The 20,937-nt window shown below is 43.0% G+C and overlaps 1 protein-coding gene across 2 annotated transcripts in view; it reads right to left on the bottom strand.

The window, feature by feature from the left end:
- The window catches only part of LGMN (legumain), a 43,830-nt gene that overhangs the window by 22,094 nt on the left and 799 nt on the right, over nucleotides 1-20,937 (bottom strand). For both annotated transcript variants that reach the window (XM_070753084.1, XM_070753092.1), the window contains exon 2: nucleotides 12,448-12,607. In XM_070753084.1, coding sequence (XP_070609185.1) covers nucleotides 12,448-12,585 — 138 coding nt within the window. In that variant the 5' untranslated portion in view covers nucleotides 12,586-12,607. The remainder of the gene's footprint in view (nucleotides 1-12,447; nucleotides 12,608-20,937) is intronic.

Genomic DNA, 20,937 nt, shown 5'->3' with positions numbered 1-20,937 from the left:
CTTTCACAAACTTCTTAAAACCCACCTCTGCCGTCAGGCATGGGGAAATTGATTCCCCCTGGCCATTCCATTTTATGTATGGTTTGTCTGGGATGTATGACTGTTAGTTAGAATTCAATGATCAGAAAACCAAAAGGATGACATTTGTCAAAAGGCTCACAAACACCTGGACAGTAGCCGGCCAGAAAATTGAGCATGTCTATTTTTTCAAGTACCTAAGAGTAGTTCTTCATTCTGCCAACAGTAGAAAAACCCAGGACGACTGCATTGCTTAAAACGCACATAGGAGCTCAACTGCCATCCTTAAATTCCTCAAAATAAGAGGTGATTACTATATACCTGCAAAAGCCAATAGCAAAACTTCTTTCTGGTGTTCAGCTGAGCCCCTTCCCCGATTCTGCGCCAGTAGAATGTGTTCAATTCAAATTTCTAAGATAGGCACTTCAAATCCCCAAATGAATCTCTAATGCTGCCCTGAGACTAGGGACGCTATAGTGGAGACTATAGTGTGGGTGACCATACTCAACCATTGATTCAGCTATCCTTTCACCCCCACTTGGCCTTGCTCACGAACTACGATGATTTTCAGTCCACCTGAGAAAAGACAAATCTGATCCTTCAGCATGGGATATGGTCAGGTCACTGAGTGTAGCAAACACATATTTGGATCTAATCAGTTCCCCACCTTTACCACTGTTGAATCCAACAGGTACTCTGCCTTTTTGAAGTACCTAACCACCAGAAGTTTAATCTGGCGAGATCTCATGTCCTCTCCTCAGCTGGCCTTGAAAGCAGACACAGGAAAATTATCTACTAACACCCGCAATGTTCTTGTCACTCGGAAGACAAAGAAATAACAGAACATCTATTTCTCACGTGCCTGTACTAGAATAGGCGTTGATTGCTTACCTGAACGCCTCTTCTCGTACGGTGAGCGGGTACAGCAGTCACATGGGTTGCTCATGTCCAATCCGGTGGAACTGAGCCTAGTGTTAAAAAAGCTTGCCGGATCCGCCCCTTCCCCAGAATTCGCGAATCCATAGACTAGGCTCAGCTGTGAAGCTCTGTAGTGTTCAACTCTTATTATTAGAGGAAGAAAGGTTATAGGAAGGTAAAGAAGACACATACAAGGGCGGGAAGTGACTGCTGTACCCGCTCACCGTACGAGAAGAGGCGTTCAGGTAAGCAATCAACGCCTATTCTCCGTACTGAAGGAGCGGGTCCAGCAGTCACATGGGACATACCCAATAGATGGTCCCTAGGGTGGGATTAGGTTGCTATCATGTGAGATAACGGATTGGAGTACCCTTCTGCCGAAGGCAGCGTCCGCTGAAGCGTAAGAATCAATCTTGTAGTGCCTGATGAAAGAATTTGGCGAGGCCCAAGTGGCTGCTTTGCAGACCTCCTCCAACGGGGCTTGAGTCGCCCAAGCGGCCGAGGTGGCTGCGCTCCTGGTGGAATGCGCTGTGATGTTCCTTGGAACTGAGAGGGAGGCCGACTCATAGGCCTTAGATATAGTCCCTCTGATCCAACGGCCTATTACTGTTGAAGACACTTTGGCACCCATGACTCTGGGGTGATAGGCTATAAAAAGTGCTTCTGACCTCCGAAAGGGTCCTGTGCGTTGGATATAGATTCTCAGCGCTCTAATGAGATCCAGGGTGTGCCATCTAATTGCCAAGGGATGGTCTCGTTGGAGGCAGAAGGAAGGTAGGACAATATCCTGAGTTCTGTGGAACATGGAACTGACCTTGGGTAAGAAGGTAGGGTCCAGTCGCAAGACTACCTTGTCCTGATGAAATTGACAAAGGTCCTGCCTGATTGAGAGGGCAGCCAGCTCCGAAATGCGTCGGGCAGAGGTAATAGCCACCAGGAATGCTACTTTAAAGGATAGGTACCTGAGGGACGCCGATTTTAGGGGTTCGTATGGTGCCTGCGTGAGGGAATGGAGAACCCGTGGCAAATCCCAGGATGGGTACCTGTGAACCTTGGAAGGTCTGAGGTTGGCTATGCCCTTGAGGAATTCCTGAACTTCTGGGAAGGATCGGAGAGGCTGTCTGCGGGGGCCCCCTAGGACAGATGAAATGGCTGCCAGATGACGCCGGAGGGTGCTGGTGGAAGGTCCTTTATGGAAACCTTGCATAAGGAAGGAAATGATTCTGTGTATGGGAATGCACAGGGGAGAGAGGCCTTCCTGTAGACACCACTGGTGAAACTTGGACCACGTGTGGTCGTAGATTCGATTGGTCGAACCCCTTCTGGCCTTTAAAATGACCTCCACTGTATCGGGGTCGTGACCACGCAGTTCTAAGTCTCTCCTGATAACAGCCAGGCGGTGAGGTGGAACCACTCCGGATCTGGATGGAATGAGGCCCCCTGCCGCAGCATATCCCCCGAAACGGGGAGTCGCCAAGGGTCCTGGACGGATAACTGTTGGAGATCCGCGAACCAGGGCCGGCGGGGCCAATGAGGGGCGATTAAGATTACTCGGGCCCTCTCGGTGAGGACCTTGTGAATCACGTCCGGGAGAATTGGAATTGGAGGGAATGCGTAAAGTAGGCCTGGAGGCCATGGGCTCCGGAGGGCATTGATTGCTTCCGCTCCCGGGGATGGAAATCTGGAAAAGAAGCGAGGGAGCTGGGCGTTCGCATTGGTCGCGAAGAGATCCAGAATTGGTAGGCCGAATCTGAGGCTGATTTGATGGAACAGGTCTTGATGGAGGTTCCACTTTCCTGGGTCTATCGTTGCTCGAGATAGCCAATCCGCCTGGACGTTGAGGCTCCCCGAGATGTGGTCGGCTAGGAGCGACCGAAGATGTTTTTCCGCCCAAAGGCCTAACTTGAGGGCCTCCCTCATGAGGGCCTTGGATCTCGTGCCCCCCTGTCTGCAGATATGGCTTTTTGTGGCAATGTTGTCGGTGAGAATGAGAACGTGCCGGTTGGGAATGCGAGGAGAGAAATGCTTCAGAGCCAGGGAAACGGCTCTTAACTCTAGCCAATTGATTGGCTTGGAAGCTTCCTCCGGGGACCACGTGCCCTGGGCTATCATCCCCTGGGCGTGGGCGCCCCATCCCGATAGACTGGCATCTGTGGTGATGACAAATTGATCCGGGCACCTGAACGGGGATCCTTTGTCCATGGCCGGAGACTTCCACCACTTGAAGGATCTGCGAACAATTGGTGGGATGACAATGCGACGATTTGAGTTGCTGTGCCCCGATCTCTGAAAGGGTAATAGGAGCCACTGAAGTTCCCTAGCATGAAGGCGAGCCCAGGGAATGATGCCTATGCATGACACCATCTTCCCCAAAAGGGAAGACAGGGTTACTATGGATACTGAAGGTTTAGATAAAATGCAAGAAATTAACTCCCCTATACTGAATTTTCTCTCGGGAGAGAGAAAAAACTGGGAGGATTCTGAATTAATAATGGATCCCAGGTGTAAGATGGATGTGGAAGGTTGGAGATGACTTTTATCAAAGTTGATGGAAAATCCATGGTCCTGAAGGACTGACATGGTGATAGAAAGGTCTGTTTTCACTTTCTCTAGGGAGTTCCCATGAATCAAAATATCATCAAGATAACATAAAATGTGAATGGGAGACGCCCGGATATAGGCCGCCAGGGACCCCAAGAGCTTTGTAAAGACCCGAGGGGCCGAGGAAAGGCCAAAAGGCATCGCCCTATACTGGAAATGCCTGCCTTGAAAAGAGAAACGTAAAAATTTTCTGTGGCATTTGGCTATAGGAATGTGGAGGTAGGCCTCAGTGAGGTCTAAAGAGACCATGAAATCTCCCGTGTGGAAGGCGGCCAAAATAGATGATAAGGAGTGCATCTTAAACTTCCTATATTTGATGAATAGGTTAAGCTTCTTTAAATCCAAAATAGCTCTCCAACCTCCGGAGGATTTTGGAACCATAAATAGGATGGAATAAAAACCTAGACCCTTCTGACCGGAGGGAACCGGTTGAATGGCTCTGATGGACAATAAGTGAGAAATGGCCTCCTCCATACGGTTACAATCTGAGGAGAAGGGCAGGAAATAAAACGTTTCGGAGGGGGAGAAATAAATTCTAAAAGAAGGCCTGTTTGAACAGTGTCAATGACCCAGGGGTCCTTGGAGGTGAGACGCCAACTAGAGGCGAAATGGGCTAGGCGACCACCTATGGGAATTGAGGAAAAATTACCATCTAGGTTTCTTTGAAGCCCTGTTAGAGGACGCTCCCCTTTGGAAGCGAAAGCCTCTGCCCCTGGAGTTCCTACCTTGGGAACGAAAGCGGGGGGAATACTGACCTGGAGATCTCTGATAGGAAGCCGCGTGATCTTGCTGACGCCCTGGGCGACGAAAGGACTGCGTTTTGGTAGCCTTTTTGGTGGTTGGACCCAAAACTTTCTTCTTGTCCGTGGTTTCCGTGAGGAGTGGATCCAGAAGATCACCGAAAAGAAGGTCGCGCTTTAAGGGTCCCAGGGATAACTGCCACTTCTGGCGTACTCCCGCTTGCCAAGGGCGAATCCATAGGAGTCTTCTTGCCGTTGTAGAAGCTGCAATAGACTTAGCAGAAAATCTAGTAGATTGTAAAGTGGCATCAGCCACGTACTGGGCAGCTGCAAAGACCTTGTTGAAGTCTTGTTGACCTCTCAAGTCATCGGGAGGAATATGCTGCTGAAGTTGGCGAAGCCACAGAAGCATGGCTCTGGAGAAAAAGGAAGCCGCTGCAGAACTTTTAATGGCCCAGGAATCTGCGGTGAATCCTCTTTTGAGCATTTGTTCAATCCGCTTGTCCTCTGGGCGGAGGACTTCCTCTGCTTCGCCTGGCACAGCAGCCGCCGAGTGAAGGATCTTGACAGGTTCATCCGGTTTAGGAAAGGATAAGAGCTCCTCATAGGAAGAGGAGAGTTTGTACAATTTTCTGTCCTTGGTTGAGGGATTAAGCCCAGAGGCTGGGAAATCCCACTGCTTAAGTAAGGCATCTTTAAACAATTTAGGCATAGGAATTACCTCGTTATCCTCCTGTTCCTCTGTGAAGTAAGGTAAATTCTCCTCCGGGGGATCAGTGGATGTGGAGGCCTGTTTCTCCTGAGCCGCCAATCCCGTAGAAATTCTAGCTTTGAGGAGGAGAGATTTGAACAATTGAGAAGGAAAAATAGTAATTGGAGAAGGAACCTTTATTTGGGATTCCTCATCATCTGAGAGGCCTTGAAAGGGATCCTCATCCTCCTCCATATCCTCATATTCGTCCTGAGAGGAATCTGAATCATCCTGAATAGGAGCTCTAACCGCTGGGGAAGAACCCAAGGGGCGGGAGGGGCGAGGAGGTGGAGGAGGTAAGGGAAGCTCATTGATGGTAGAGAATTTAGCATCAATGGCCTTGGACAACACAGAAAAAATAGATTGGAATTCAGGAGGTAAACTAGAAATATCAGCAGGAATGGCAGAAGAATCCCTGAAGGCCTGGGAGGATCCTGGCTGGGGGGAATCTTCAATAATATCTGGTTCCTCTGGACCTATTCCCCATAGGTTAGGTTGGGGTCTGTCTAGGTTTGGCTCATCCAGAGATAACACAGGGACCCCAGAAAGAGGCAGACTAGAAGCCTCTGGGGGGTCTTGACTACTGAGTACTTGGGCCTGTACTTTCAAACGCTTTGCTGATTTGTCATGGATTCTTTGTAGGGCTAGGTCCCTTCTCTTCTCAGCCCTGGTGACCTTGGTCGAGGGGCGGGCCCCTGAAGAAGAGGAGGTCGAGGCCTGGGGGATACTGGTAATCTCATCGCCTGTAGGCCTGGCCTCTCTGGGACCTTTAGTTGTGCCTCTCTTGGGAAAAGTAGCCATAGTCTGACAATTAACAGAAGACCAGGCTGAGCCAAAAACTGAATAATTAGGGAGAAGATTTCAAGGACTTCCCAAGAGGTAAGGATCCTGCTCCGAGGCCTCGGAGCTGCTGAGACTTGAGGGCAATCTGGGCAAACCCAGAGTTCGTGTCCCCAAATACAGCGTGGCCAGCCTCCCTAAACTTAAATTAAAGTAAACCAAGGCACTCTGGTTGGAGGCTTAGCCGGTGGAGAATTAAGCCTGAGCGTCCCAAAGCCCACTCCGGGATCCACGCGGTGGACTGAGGCCTACGCGGCTGGCAGGAGGCCAACACGAGAGGCCTAATATTTAAAAAGGGCGCGAAGGCCTTCGCGCCGAAAAATCGCTCCGTAATAGAATTCTTAAAGGGGAAGCGATCGACTAAGTCCAGGAGACTAGAAACAAGCGTCTCACTCCGCAGGAGGTATTTTTTAAGCCCTTTCACAATAATACAATAATGAATCAATGAATCAATACTTGCACCAGGACCTCCAGGCCAAAGGATTAAAAGAATCCACAAGCGGCAGCGGGGATCGTAAACGGCAAAACAGCCGGGGGAAAACGAAACCGCAACTTCTCCCAAGGAAAAAAGCCGAGCCACAACGGCTGGCGCTATTAGTGCAAGTAAACAAATAAGGATAAACAATTCTTACTACTTTTGAAGGAAAAGATCGAAGGGAAGGTGTTAGAATGTTGAACGAGCTATCACAATACAACCGCAGGATATGCGAACTGAGCGAATTCTGGGGAAGGGGCGGATCCGGCAAGCTTTTTTAACACTAGGCTCAGTTCCACCGGATTGGACATGAGCAACCCATGTGACTGCTGGACCCGCTCCTTCAGTACGGAGAAGCATTTGCACTAGCCTCATCTCATCATTACTGTACACCATTAGCCAGGGTGCATAGAAGTCTACATCACCCTGTGGTTTGCAGATACCGACCCTGATACAACATATGTTGCCATGTTGTATGCATCAGTGCTTAAAATTCATCAAATGATCTGTGCCATAAACTACTCTCAATGAGCACTACTTGCTCATCCTAGAGTGTTCTGTACTGTACTCTAGAAACATAGAAACATAGAAGACTGACGGCAGAAAAAGACCTCATGGTCCATCTAGTCTGCCCTAATACTATTTCCTGTATTTTATCTTACAATGGATATACGTATGTTTATCCCAGGCATGTTTAAATTCGGTTACTGTGGATTTACCAACCACGTCTGCTGGAAGTTTGTTCCAAGGATCTACTACTCTTTCAGTAAAATAATATTTTCTCATGTTGCCTTTGATCTTTCCCCCAACTAACTTCAGATTGTGTCCCCTTGTTCTTGTGTTCACTTTCCTATTAAAAACACTTCCCTCCTGAACCCTATTTAACCCTTTAACATATTTAAATGTTTCGATCATGTCCCCCCTTTTCCTTCTGTCTTCCAGACTATACAGATTGAGTTCATTTAGTCTTGCCTGATACGTTTTATACTTAAGACCTTCCACCATTCTTGTAGCCCGTCTTTGGACCCGTTCAATTTTGTCAATATCTTTTTGTAGGTGAGGTCTCCAGAACTGAACACAGTACTCCAAATGTGGTCTCACCAGCGCTCTGTATAAGGGGATCACAATCTCCCTCTTCCTGCTTGTTATACCTCTAGCTATGCAGCCAAGCATCCTACTTGCCTTTCCTACCGCCTGACCACACTGCTCTACCACTAGCTTTTATGCCCCCTACATCCATCTAAGGCTTCTACTTCTTCTTTTAGATTCTTTTTAGACTTTTGTTTCATAATATACATCTGTTTTATATCCTTTAGTTTTTAATCACTATTATTTAGATTCTGAGGTATTTTCTATTATTATTATTATTATTATTATTATTATATTAGATTTATTGGATTTATATGCCGCCCCTCTCCGCAGACTCGGGGCAGCTCACAACAATAATAAAGAACAATGTACAGTACAAATCTAATACTTAAAAATATCTAAAAACCCATAATTTAAAAAACATACACACAGTATACCATGCATAAATTTTATAGGCCTGGGGGAGATGTCTGAGTTCCCCCATGCCTGACGGCAGAGGTGGGTTTTAAGGAGTTTATGAAAGGCAAGGAGGGTGGGGGCAATCCTAATCTCTGGGGGGAGCTGGTTCTATGCTTTTTAATTGACTGTACTTCACCCTCCTTATGATGGCCTTTGACCAGAGGTAGGTTCCTACCGGTGCTGTCCAGTGCGCGTGCTCCAGTATGGGCCCGCTGATGATGCAGTTTTGGTGTGACGGCGCCAGTGCTGTCTTTGCTAGTCCATGTGCGCCGCCATCTCTTTTTTTTGGTAATTTTTTGAGGGTTTTCGGCTATCATAGCAGTAAAATCACGCAAGAGGACACATGTGTACCAGTAAGAAAGGTAAGAAGAACCTGCCCCTGCCTTTGACCATAATAAAGATTGGATGGTGTGATAAACTGCAGGTGTAACTCTAGAACTTTCCAGTTGCAACAGCTTATAATGTTTGCATATCTAGCAACGTAGTTTTGAAGACAGAAATTGAGACTATTTTTACAGCATTTATACGTCACTGAATTTCTGTGGTTTGCTGTACGGATCACTGCTTGGGAAGGAGAAGCCAACAGTTGCAAAATTATGAGTCATCCTCCAAACAAACTCTATATGCTCATTTCAGTGGCTTAGAATGAAAAAGTAAGCCTAACCTATTTCAAATAATAAGGAAAATAAGCAGGGAAAAGTGGTGATAATTTATTATTTATTTTGTGAATGTTTCTACACGGTTTGAAAAATACTGGAAAAATTCCTTTAAATCAGAAATTAAACCTGTAGATAAGCCAAAGGAACAATTGGCCAACTTCCTATTGTTGGATGCTGTTCAATATCTGAAGACTTCTAATTTTCTTGTTTAGAAAGAAACGGATATTACTCAACATTTAACTTTTCCAGGGCACTGTAAAGAATGACTTTCAAAGAGCCGGGGTGACACAGTGGTTAGAGTGCAGCACTGCAGGCTACTTTAGCTAACTGTTAGCTATAGTTCAGCAGTTCAAATTTGACCACCGGCTCAAGGTTGACTCAGCCTTCCATTCTTCCAAAGTGGGTAAAGTGAGGACCCAGATTGTTGGGGGCAAAATGCTGATTCTGTAATCTGCTTAGAGAGGGCTGTAAAAGCACTATGAAGCAGTATATAAGTGTAAATGCTATTGCGATTGCTATTAAAAATTCATTAGTACAAAAGATTTATTTCAAAAAACAAAAACAAAACCCACACTGCACTATAGTAAATATCAGTATTTCCCTTAATTTTTTTTTCTCAGAAACACATAGAAAGAACAACATTTCTTACTCCAAAAATTCTGAAAATGTGTACATATGTTCCAATAGTGGGGCAACTTTGACACACAAAATACATAGGTCAATGTTATGCTAGCTTTTCCATTTTCTTCTCTATTGCAAACATAGTGAAATAAAGATCTATAGAGACGTTTTAGCTATCTTACATACTGAAATGTCCAATAACAAATGAATATTAATAATAAAAAGTAAATAGGGAATAAAAAAAGCATCTGAAGATAAAGCAATTTTCATGGCACTGTTTCTCAACTTTAGTAAGTTTAATATGTGAGAACTTTAATTCTCAGAATTCTCCCAGGATTTTCCTGCCAGCTAGAGAAATCTGCGAGTTGAAATCCAAATAATTTAAAGTTGTTAAGATTGAGAAACATTGTTTTTTAAGTCATGAAAAGGGATAGAATCTTAAGCAAGATTGTTAGCATTCCACACTGGGCTAACCAATGTTAGAATACTGTATTCCAACCAGGGTATATGTTGCAGTGGTGGTTGTTCAGACAATAACACAGACCAATATTTTAAAGATATAAACATTATTTGAAATGTATACAATATCATTAATATTACACACTAACCATAAAACAATATGTAGACCTTTGTTTAACACACAGCAATATCTTCTATTATTAGCATATAACAGTCTAGCTCTTAAAGTAACACCACCCAGACATTCATTGCTGGTTAAGTTTCATATATTGAAAACCCAACCAGTGCAGTAGGTAGTACTGACAGAGCTGGCTGAAAGTTTCTACCATGGTCATTTTGATTCCTTCAGTGAAAATTTCAGACTGACACTTCTTTAAGAGGGCTGCACATTTCTACAAGCAGTGTTCCCTCTAATTTTTTTTTTTGGGGGGGGGGCGAAAAGTATAGTGTCTGAGCGGCAGTCCCTTCGGGACTAGGTGGCACAGAAATATTAAATAAACAAACAAACAAACAAACAAACAAATAAAAAAACCCACCCTGTTTTGCCTCAGAGAATTTCAAAATAAAATACTGTACTGTGTGTCTATAACAGTGAGCTCATAATAGGGCAACCCTATCAATATCAAAATGCCACTTAAATAGTTGAGCTAGTTTCAAACTAGATTTTGATTTTCTTTCTCTCTTCCTTACTCCCATTCTTTTTCTTTCTCTTTTCCTTCCTCTCTTTTTTCTATCTGTTTCTCTCTCTTCCTCTCTCTCTCCTTCCCTCTCGGCTTCTGGGCAGGTTTGGAAAACTCTGAGTTGATGATGATTTTTAAGTGAGCGATTGCTCACTGCTCAGCTTAGAGGGAACTATGTCTACAACGTCTGGTTATTCTGGCCATTTGCAGTTTAGTACAGTTTCCATCCTCTGTCAGCAGGTTTCTAGTCGCAATAAGGACAAACAAGTTTGGTACAAAAGAGAAGAAGATTTCACAATTTAAAAAATCACTGCGGCTTTTATTTAGCATTTTTTAAAAGGTAAACATGTCCTGCAGAATCTGAGGGCTGCTGTTTCTACATCTTGTGTTGCAACTTCTCTTCACATGATTGTGTATGAAATTTTCCTTCCCTCAAGCTTCCTCCACCATACATACCTTATTCTGTCTATTTCTCTTTGACCTGGTTTGTACTTAATGTTTACAAAACTGAACTGGAACTGCAAAACCTACCAGACTGCCTTATTTACAGCGCTTCTTTTTCAGAGTATAAGATGCACCTCCCTAAAAGAAGCTGAAAATTTGGGTGCGTCTTATACTTCAAATGTAGCTTTTTCGAAGCTTTTTCCCCCAGCCCTAACTAGGTGCTAACAATCTTCCAGGCTACCTATTTCCTTCTGAAGAAGGTTTTTTCCAGCCCTAACTCTTTGCAGGAATGAATGGTTTCATTCCTACTCCCTCTGAAAAAGGCTTTTTCAGCCCTAACATGGTACTGATCTTCCTGGCTTGCAGGATTTTTTTAAAAAAAATCCTACTTCCTCAGAAGCAGTTTTTCCTGCCTTAAGTCTCTGCAGGCTAGTTTTCATTCCTACACCCCCGAAAAAAGTTTTTTTCAGCCATAACCAGGGGATAAAATAATATGCTAAAGCTGAACAAACTAAGGTCGCTATCCAGAAGAATATCTGATAGGTAGATTTCTTTCCCCCAATTGTTTCCCCCCGAAACTAAGGTGCATCTTACACTACAGTGCATCTTATATTCTGAAAAATACAGTATATTAATTAGTGACCATGTACAAATACAAAAATCATAAACTGCAATTAAAAAATCATTTCAGACCTACATAGCATTTATAAAATTTTCTGACAGTGAAACTGCTTAAAGACTGGTCAGTTTTAGGCAGCAGGGTTCTAATCAACTAATACAGATGAAGGCACTGAGCCTGTTAACTTGCATTAGCACTTTTTAGGGAAGCTATGTGTGTATATTCGGGGTGGGGGAGGAAAGTAGTTTAGGAAGAAACAGCTGCAATCTCTCCACCCTGAAAGGGGGCAGAAAAAGGGAATAAAAACTGGTTGGATAATGTGCTAGGGAAGTTTATCTGAATGAGATGGTAACAGCCAGTGATCTTTGCAGCATCTCTCTCTTATTCACGTATTCACTTAAGTGACAATATTGTTTAATGGCCAAGTCAATGGAACAGAATGCAGCCACTAAATGAGGAGAAAGCATAGTCTGTTCTGACTCTGCACTACAGCAAAGAAAGAACAAATGCCAACCCTCTTAAAGGGTCTCAAACTTTGCTGAAAATGTTAAGATTTGGGGCCACGTTGGTGACTTCTGGATGGGTTGGGAAGTCTAAATAAAGCTAAATCATACCAAAACCTGTGCTAACAGCAGAATGGTAGCAATATTTTGACTACCTATTCAAATGTGTATCCTGCCTTCCTACTCAAGAAGACAGTTAAGACAATTAACAAGAACAATTTCCTCTACCATATTGCACCCATGCAGAGTTTCTTTCAAGTTGTAAGAATAAATATTTGAAAGCGGAAGTATGGAAGATTGGTTACCGTGACGGCTCTCAGTTACTTTGATGGGCAGCTCAGGCTTAAACATTGTAGCTCTGGGTTATTTCATTTTTATTATACATCTGGATGGTATTAATTACAAAAACACACTGAGAAGGCTAAACTTCAACAAACAAAGCATTCATTCTCAGTGCAGTCTACTGACATATTTAGCAAGGTAAGGGGAGTCCTCAAAAATTCCATTCCATTCAGCACAAAGTCTTTTGTTTCCTCAGTTATTGTTAAACTGAAACTCAAAGCTTTCTCACCTGGTGCCTATAGTTATACCAGCCATTGGAACCAGCCACGATGACAACCCAATGCTTGCCTCCATCCTCAGGGTCCTCCAGGGTCAGAGTACTAATTCCCAAGACACAGCTCAGAAGTACAGCTACCTTCAGGGCCATCTCTTCCTTTTTTATTCAAGACCTACCAGAATTGGGAAACAAAATAACACACAAGCTATGAAACAAAGTCATAACAAAATGCCTGTAAAAAAGATTTTTACAAAAGCAATGATTCATTGTGTGTGCTGTAAGGGATACAGTGTTCCCTTGGTTTTCGCGGGTTCAAACTTTGCAAAAAGTCTATACCACGGTTTTTCAAAAATATTAATTAAAAAAATACTTTGCGGGTTTTTCCCCTATACCATGTTTTTCCTGCCCGATGACGTCATATGTCATCGCCAAACTTTCATCTGCCTTTAATAAATATTTTTTTAAATAAACTTTAATAAATAAACATGGTGAGTAATGATCTAAATCAAGGATCGACAAACCCAGGCGCCTGGTCGCCAGTGGCGCCTAGAAAATGTTGTCTGGCGCCTAGAAAATGTTGCCTGCTGTACTGTATGTATACAGCAGTGTTTTTCACGAGGTGGCTCCTGCAAGTGGGAGCTCCAGGGCTGAGGCTTCAGCCCTGGAGCTCCCACTTGCAGAAGCCGCCCCCCGGCTATTGCCCGCCGCCGCCGCTACCCGCGCACCCCAAAATACCCCCCCTGCGTGCCCTTTTCCATGGGCGCGCAGTCCCCATTCCCCTGCCTGCCTGGGGGGGGGGCGGGGGCGGGGGCGGGGAGGCGCCGGCAGTAGAAGGTGCAGCCCCCGCCCGCCCGATCCGCTCCCTCTCCTCCTCTTCCGCTGAAAGAAACGCGCGGAAGCTGCCTGCTTGAGCCTCGCGTTGCTCCACCCCGCTTCGTCCTGCTTGTCATCCTCCGTTGCCAGGAAAGCCGGGTTTGTTTTCCGTGAAAGCAGCGCGCCTTTTAACACGCTGCTTTCCTGCACCAGCGACGTTTGGCTGCCGGGGGGGGGGGGCGGGGAGGAGAAAATCCCCCCCCCAGGAGCAGCAAAAGCCTAAGCGGTGGGGTGCGCCGTTTGCCTTCCGGCTCAGTCGCAGAGGCTTTTGCTGCTTGTGGAGGGGGGGGGGGTTGGCGGTGCCGATGCCAAATGCTTTCCCTCCGCGGTGGGGGGTGCAGGGCAGGCGCAGTCAGCCCCAGGAGACAAAGATGGAATGAGAGAAAGGAAAGAGAGAGAAAGGGAGGGAGAGAAAGAAAAAGTGAGAGATAGAAAGGAGAGAGAGAAAGGGAATGAGAGAAAGGAAAGAGAGAGAAAGAGAGGGGGAGAAGGAAAGAGTGAGAGATAGAAAGGATAGAGAGAAAGAGGGAATGGAAAGAGAGAGAAAGGGAGGGAGAGAAGGAAAGAGTGAGAGATAGAAAGGATAGAGAGAAAGAGGGAATGAGAGAAAGGAAAGAGAGAGAGAGAGAGAAAATAAGAGAGAGAGAGCAACAGAGAGAGAAAGAACAAGAGAGAGAAAGCATGAGAGAGAGAAAGAACAAGAGAGAGAGAGAAAATAAGAGAACAAGAGAGAGAAAAAGATAGCAAGAGAGAGAGAAAGCAAGACAGATAGGGAGAGGAAAGGAGAGTGAGAGAAATGAGAACAAAAAGGGGAGAAAAAAGGAGAAATGAGAAAATGATTGAGGCAGAGAATGAGAGGAGAGTGAAACAAAAGAGAGAGAGAGGTGATTCTTGAAGCATATGGTAAAAAGCACCCAAATAATAAGAAAACCCCCCCAGCCCACACCTGTTTTTGAAAAGGATAAAAGAGAAAAAAACCCCAGCCCTCAACTGGTTTTGGAAATGGTTGGAGTGTGTATACATACACACACATAAGGGGGGGAGAGAGACAGGGATGGAAAAAGAGGAGAAGTGAGAGGGAGAAGGAATGAGGGAAAAAGGGAGGAAGAGAGAGAAATGAGAAACACGAGAGAGAAAAGGGGGAAAGACAGGAGAAGTACCCAGAAATGAGACAGTGGTATAAATTTCAGGAGGGATGATTGATGATTGACTGTATTTATAAGGGGATGTTACATGGGATTGTATATATGAGGGGGTTATTTATGTATGTATGTATGTATGTATGTATGTATGTATGTATGTATGTATGTATGTATGTATTTATTATTTATTTATTTATTAGATTTGTGTCATTTTGGTTGGTGGTGTGCCCCAGGATTTTGTAAATGTAAAAAATGTGCCGCGGCTCAAAAAAGGTTGAAAATCACTGGTATACAGTATATTTTTCCCGCCTTGTGTTTACGCCCAGAAATGGTACATCTTGGCTTCCGTAGCTCCGCCCATCAACCTCGGAGCGAGCTGCTTTCCCAGCGTCCCCTGCGCTTGCGTGCGTCTCTCCCTCCCCCCCTTGCCTCCATTCCGCCTCCTACTCGAACCCCTTCACTCCCCCCCACCGCACACAGACGCTCCGATCTTGGCCGCTCACCCGCCTTCGGAGAGAAGCGGAAGCCCCTCCCCTCCCGGCGTGAGGTTTTGTTCATTCCTCCTCCGGCCGCGTGCGCGGTGACTTCCGACCAGTAACCCCTCCTCCCCCCTCCCCCCCTCACCCGCGTCCCCGGCCCGGTCTCCCTTTCCTTCTTCTCTGTTTCGGTTTCTGACTAACGGTCTCCCCTCGGATCCCGACGGGAGTACAGCAGAGCCGGCTCGGCGGAGCCAGGCCTGCGCCGGGGGGGAGGGGGTGAAAGCGATGTCAGGTGGAGACTCGGCAAAAAACCAAGTTTGCTTAAAAAAAATTCTGGCTCCTAAATTTTTTGGCTGGCTCCTAGATTCTGAACAACTTTGTCGACCCCTGATCTAAATGGTTGCTAAGGGAATGGGAAATTGCACTTTAGGGGTTTAAAGTGTTAAGGGAAGGCTTGTGATACTGTTCATAGCCAAAAATACTGCATTTACTTCCGCATCTCTACTTCGCGGAAATTCGACTTTCGCTGGCGGTCTTGGAACGCATCCCCCTCGAAAATCGAAGGAACATTGTAATATGATTTATTTTGAATTTACCGTAGTTAAACTAGGCATATGTGCCTGAAATTAATTGATAGATTGATTTATTATTGTATTACATTTATACTTGATTGCTTGGAGTTGGATCCATGACTGATGTTTTAGCCACCATTAATATATTGGTATAATATTCTGTACCATACTATACCACACTGACAACTTAATTTGTCCCCAATTTAGCTGCAGCAAAAACTTTCTAAATTTGGTCTATTTGTTACCTAAATCTGCTGTTCACCATAGTCTAACTGTAAATGACTTTACCTTTTTTTCCCTTTTAGTTTATACAAAACAATAAAAAGGTGAAGGGTCACTACAAGTCATTAAAAATTGTTTAGCACTTGCACAAATGATCCAACTAGTATTAAATATATAGATTTCCCTAGTGCTTCTCTAGTTTTTAATAATTACAGTGAGAAAAAGCAGATGCAACTTAGAACATGAACCATCAGGATGAGATCTAAATATAGTCAGGAATAGGGAAATCTTTTTGCTTTCACAAATTTGGCTATAGAAAGCATGGGGCTGACATCACCCAAGGAAGCAAAACTAAAAACCCTTAATTAGAAATAATCTTTATTTTTTCTTTTTTTAGTAAATTAGGCACACTTAATTTAATGGAGGCTTAAAAGAAGGTATTTGTGTCTGTTAAAGTAGAATTATAGGCCATTATTATTTGGTGATTTGGCACAATATCAGTAAAACAAGTTTTAGGGCTCTAGGAGCAGGGGTATCAAATTCACAGGCTGTGGGCCAGATGCATCAAACCCTAACCATGCCAATCCCCATTTTAGCGCAGGGGGGAAAGTCACAATACATCATGTGACGACACGAGTTTGCTACCCCTGCTCTAGAGAGAACAAAAAAAGCTGGAGTTCAGATAGTTCTACATGTCTTGATCAGAGCTATCAAACTCCATCTAAGTCATGTGCTAGACGGCGCCTGGTTTAATGAAAGGGAAAGAAGTCCCAATACGTTATGGGACAACACCGTGAAGAGGTGAGTTTGACACACCCAATCTAGATGGAGTAATTCTATCTGTTATTATTAAAGTCATCATATAGGAAAGGGACATGTTTTTTTCCTCCAAAGCTTCGTGTGTTAATTCAGCCCTTTTTATCATCAACTCTGCAGCAATTTGCTTTTAAATTTCTCACTTTATGAGAAGCCGTTCTGGCATTGATTTTCTTTTGTTTGGCCTACTTTATTGGGCTGACATGGACTTAAAATGTGTACACCAGGGAGTTGGCCTCTTTCAACACAGAATCACAAGGTATTATGGTGTTGACTCTCTTTATGCAGATAAGTTGGGAAATCATAGGAACTTTTCAACCATATGAAAAAATCCAGTATATGCAGTTGAATTCTCTGTGTGCATAATTATACACAGTGTGCTATACTTGAAACTTAATTACATCTGGGTTTTAAAAAAAAAATCTGCAGGCTTTTGTGAGACTTCCTGATAAATAAAAACAGTATTAAAGCAATCTTATTAAAAGGATGAATTAAGGAGCTATTTTATTAAATAGCTCGTTACTTTTAGATAAAGACAATCCAGGCTGGCCAACAATGATCTATTAACATTTCTAAGAGAAGGACAGAGCATCAAGTTCTACATACATGCATTCAACCCACTCAGGATTCTGGCTAAGCCAGTTAAGCTACACACACACCTGTCTCATATTAAAGGTGGACCCCAAACACACCTAACTTTCTTCCGGTCCTGTTGTCATGCTTGGCAAGGAAAGATAAGAATTGGGCAGCAAATTGTTACTTGGAAAAGCTTATCTACCGCTCTTCATCCTTCTTCCAAACCACTAGTGCCTGGCTTGTAAGCTGTGTTGAAAAGATTACCATATGTCTTCAGTATGTTGAAATTCTTAACTGGTAAACTCAAGCTAGTTTTTCTTACACCACTATTATATCCGTGGCTAATGATTATAAGTGGAGCCAGTTTAACCAAATATCTCATATCCTATATAGTTTTCAGGATTTTTAAAAAATGTTTCATTAACTTCATTAACTTGTGACACATTGCCTAAAAATGCCAGGGTCCAAACCACATTTTACCAGATATCCACAGAGCTCCTGATTTGAAGCAAACTTAATTTAAAAAACCATTATATACCTCCCAATAATCAGAAAAATCTGACAAAAACAAAATTTCTGCAAATCAGCTGACAGCAATGAAATCATGTTACAACAGAGATGTACTTCAAAAAGTTATTCATTTTTTTTCATTAACTAGTAATAACAGTGACATTATCTAGACTTGATTGGAACAGAATATAATATCCAGCCACTGAATACTTCAATGCAAAACACCAATTTATTTATCAAAATTTATGTGGCCTCCCAAACTCACTCTCAGTGACTTCAGGTATCTTACAAAAATATAAAAGCTAATCTATCTATCTATCTATCTATCTATCTATCTATCTATCTATCTATCTATCTATCTATCTATCATCTATCTATCTATCTGATTTGTATGCCACCCCTCTCCGTAGACTCGGGGCGGCTAACAGCAATAATAATACAATGTAAACAAATCTAATACAGTAAGACCTCACCTATCGCTGGTGTTACGTTCCAGACCTGGCCGCGATAGGTGAAATCCGCGATGGGGAATTTATCGACTGATAGTACTTATTTAAGTATTTATATTGTAATTGTTTGGTAAGTTTTCATTGTTTTAAGTGTTTATAAACCCTTCCCACACAGTATTTATTTTAGATACAGTATTTAAATACAGTATTTACAATTTTAGATATTTTTTTTTGAAAAACCTGTTGATCGAGTTCCGCAGGCTGTTTAAATCTGCCGATCGACTTCCTCAGAAACCCGCGAACCAGCGAAGATCCGTGAATGATTTTTCTCATTAATATTTCTTGAAAACCCGCGATGAAGTGAAGCCGCAGTAGGTGAAGTGCGATATAGCGAGGGACTACTGTATTTAAGTTAATTTAAAAAACCCTAATTTAAGAAACCAATCATACATACTGACATACCATGCATAAATTTTATAAGCCTAGGGGGAAGGGAAAGTCTCAATTCCCCCATGCCTGGCGACAGAGGTGGGTTTTAAGGAGCTTACGAAAGGCAAGGAGGGTGGGGGCAACTCTGATAATACAAAAAGAGTAACCCCAAAGATAGTTTAGTCTCATCAATCATTAATCTTATGTCAATATTAGATTATATATAATAGATATCTAAGTTTTAAATCCTCAATTTTACATTATTTAAAATACATACATTCAATTAGGCCCTTGTCACCTCCCAATTGGATTACAGTAATATGCTCTACATAGGCTGCCCTTGAAGAACCTTGAAGAACCCAGAATCTTCACTTGGTGCAAAATGCAGCAATGCAGGCAGTTATGAATATTTCTACTTTGTTTATCATGCTGTATAGGTTGTCAGTCTGCTTCCAGGTTCAATTCAAGGTGCTGGTTTTAACTTTTAAAGCTTTTCATGGCATGGGACAAAATTATCTGAGGGACCACCTTGCTCCAATTACATCTGCCCATCCTATCAGATCTGGCAGACGAATGCATGCTTCAGGTCCTACTTGTTAGGGAATAATGTTTGCTGGGTTTGAGGAGGTACACCTTCTCTACAGTAGTGCCCCTCTTATGGAAATCCCCCCCCCAAAAAAGTGAGTTCATCTCCACCCCTATTTACTTTCCTAAGGTGGATGAAAAACGAAGCATCTTCAAATAAAAATCAAAAAGTCCAATTCCCTCTTGAAAAAGCACCTTTGGGACAACCATGATCACCATTACCTGGATGACAGAATCTCCATAGACATTAATTTTGGATCTTCCATCAAAGGTCTAGGAAAGTTTGGGGGTTCTGTACCATATCTTATCTGATTTCAGCATTAAACTCTTCCGGACAAAGCTCTGATTTTGTTCCTGGGATCTGTTGGAGCCACTCTCCCAGGAGGCTCAGTCCCAAATGTCCCTACTGTCACTGGGATACTTTCCATAGCCTCACATGAATACACACACACTCAGTTTATTTAATGCCTGTTGCTGATAGGGAAGGGACCCTCCCCATGTTGTTATGAATCATCTGATTGTAAAAGTAAATGATAACTTCATTTGCCATTACTATATAAGTGAACTCTCTAGAGACTAATTTTTCTCTCATTTCCTCCTGGGGGATATGATAAACAACCGCTGGTATGGTAAACAACCAAGTACTGGTACATATAACTTTCGTCCTACATATCACTTGAAATCAAGTTAGACTATACAAAATAAGTAACTCATTAACCCAAAAGCTGGGTTTCCGCATAACACTGCTCAGTAAAGTAGTCTATGAGTGGTTCACTGTGTCAACAATCTGCAGCGTGCTAGCTTGTGGTTTGTGTGAACACAGCTACTCCTGGATCTTAAAAATCAAGGCTCCCCTTAAGTGCTTTTAGAAGTGGTTTGTAAAACTTAATGTTCATAAAGAAATATTATTTTTTATTTGCTGAGAAGTCTTGTATTTTATCCATGTTGACTCTCACAAAGGTTTCTAAGATAAGTTTTTAAATGTTTGTAACATCTTCCCCTTCAGTTTCAATGCATTTTAAACTAATAGCCAAAAAAAAAAAAAGGAATACTGAACTTCCGTTGTATTATTTTTTCTGATAATTGTATTTTGGTCATTCGATTTCACCAAAGGATTCTAAGACATGTGTAGGCATGATACTAATCTTCTAATACTATAATTTAGGTAGGTGTCATAGATTCAGGCTTGATTCCTGGCAACTGTATGAAGCCATACATATACACTATCTTGACCAGTTTTATACTTGTATTTTAAATTCTAATTTAAGAATTACTGTTCTAAAAGAAATGGACCATCTGCTTCCTGCATCTTTAACCACTGGGGGTCCAACTACACAGAGTTCTAAATACATCCTTCAGTATTGCTCCACATTTTAGCCAGCCAATATTTTAAGTCTTAAGTATACTAAAAGTTATAATAAATACTGCTAACTACCCTCAATTCTAATAAGATTTTTCCCCCAGCAACTCCATTTACTGGATTTACCAAGAATATGCACCGAGAAACTGCAACCTGAAGAAATCCTTATACCCAAAACAAAGCAAGATAATTAACTCTGGTGAAATACTGAATTCCAGGAAAGATTTTCTTTAAAAGTTAGGAAAGACAGACCTTCCGCTTCAATGCTGCTTATTTATTTATTTGTTTGTTTTGTCAAGTACCTATTGGTGGTATACAGAGGTATAATAATATTTATATACATGATGCCAGTAAAAGAGAAACAGTAGGCCAGGATGGAAGGCACTCTGGTGCACTTATGCCCCTTACTGACCTTTTAGGAATCGGGAGTCAACAGAGGCCGGGGTAGGCAAAGTTGGCTCTTCTATGACATGTGGACTTCAACTCCCA

The sequence above is a fragment of the Erythrolamprus reginae genome, chromosome 1 (assembly GCF_031021105.1).
Source record: "Erythrolamprus reginae isolate rEryReg1 chromosome 1, rEryReg1.hap1, whole genome shotgun sequence".
Taxonomy (NCBI): domain Eukaryota; kingdom Metazoa; phylum Chordata; class Lepidosauria; order Squamata; family Dipsadidae; genus Erythrolamprus; species Erythrolamprus reginae.
This window is presented reverse-complemented; position numbering and strand designations above follow the sequence as displayed.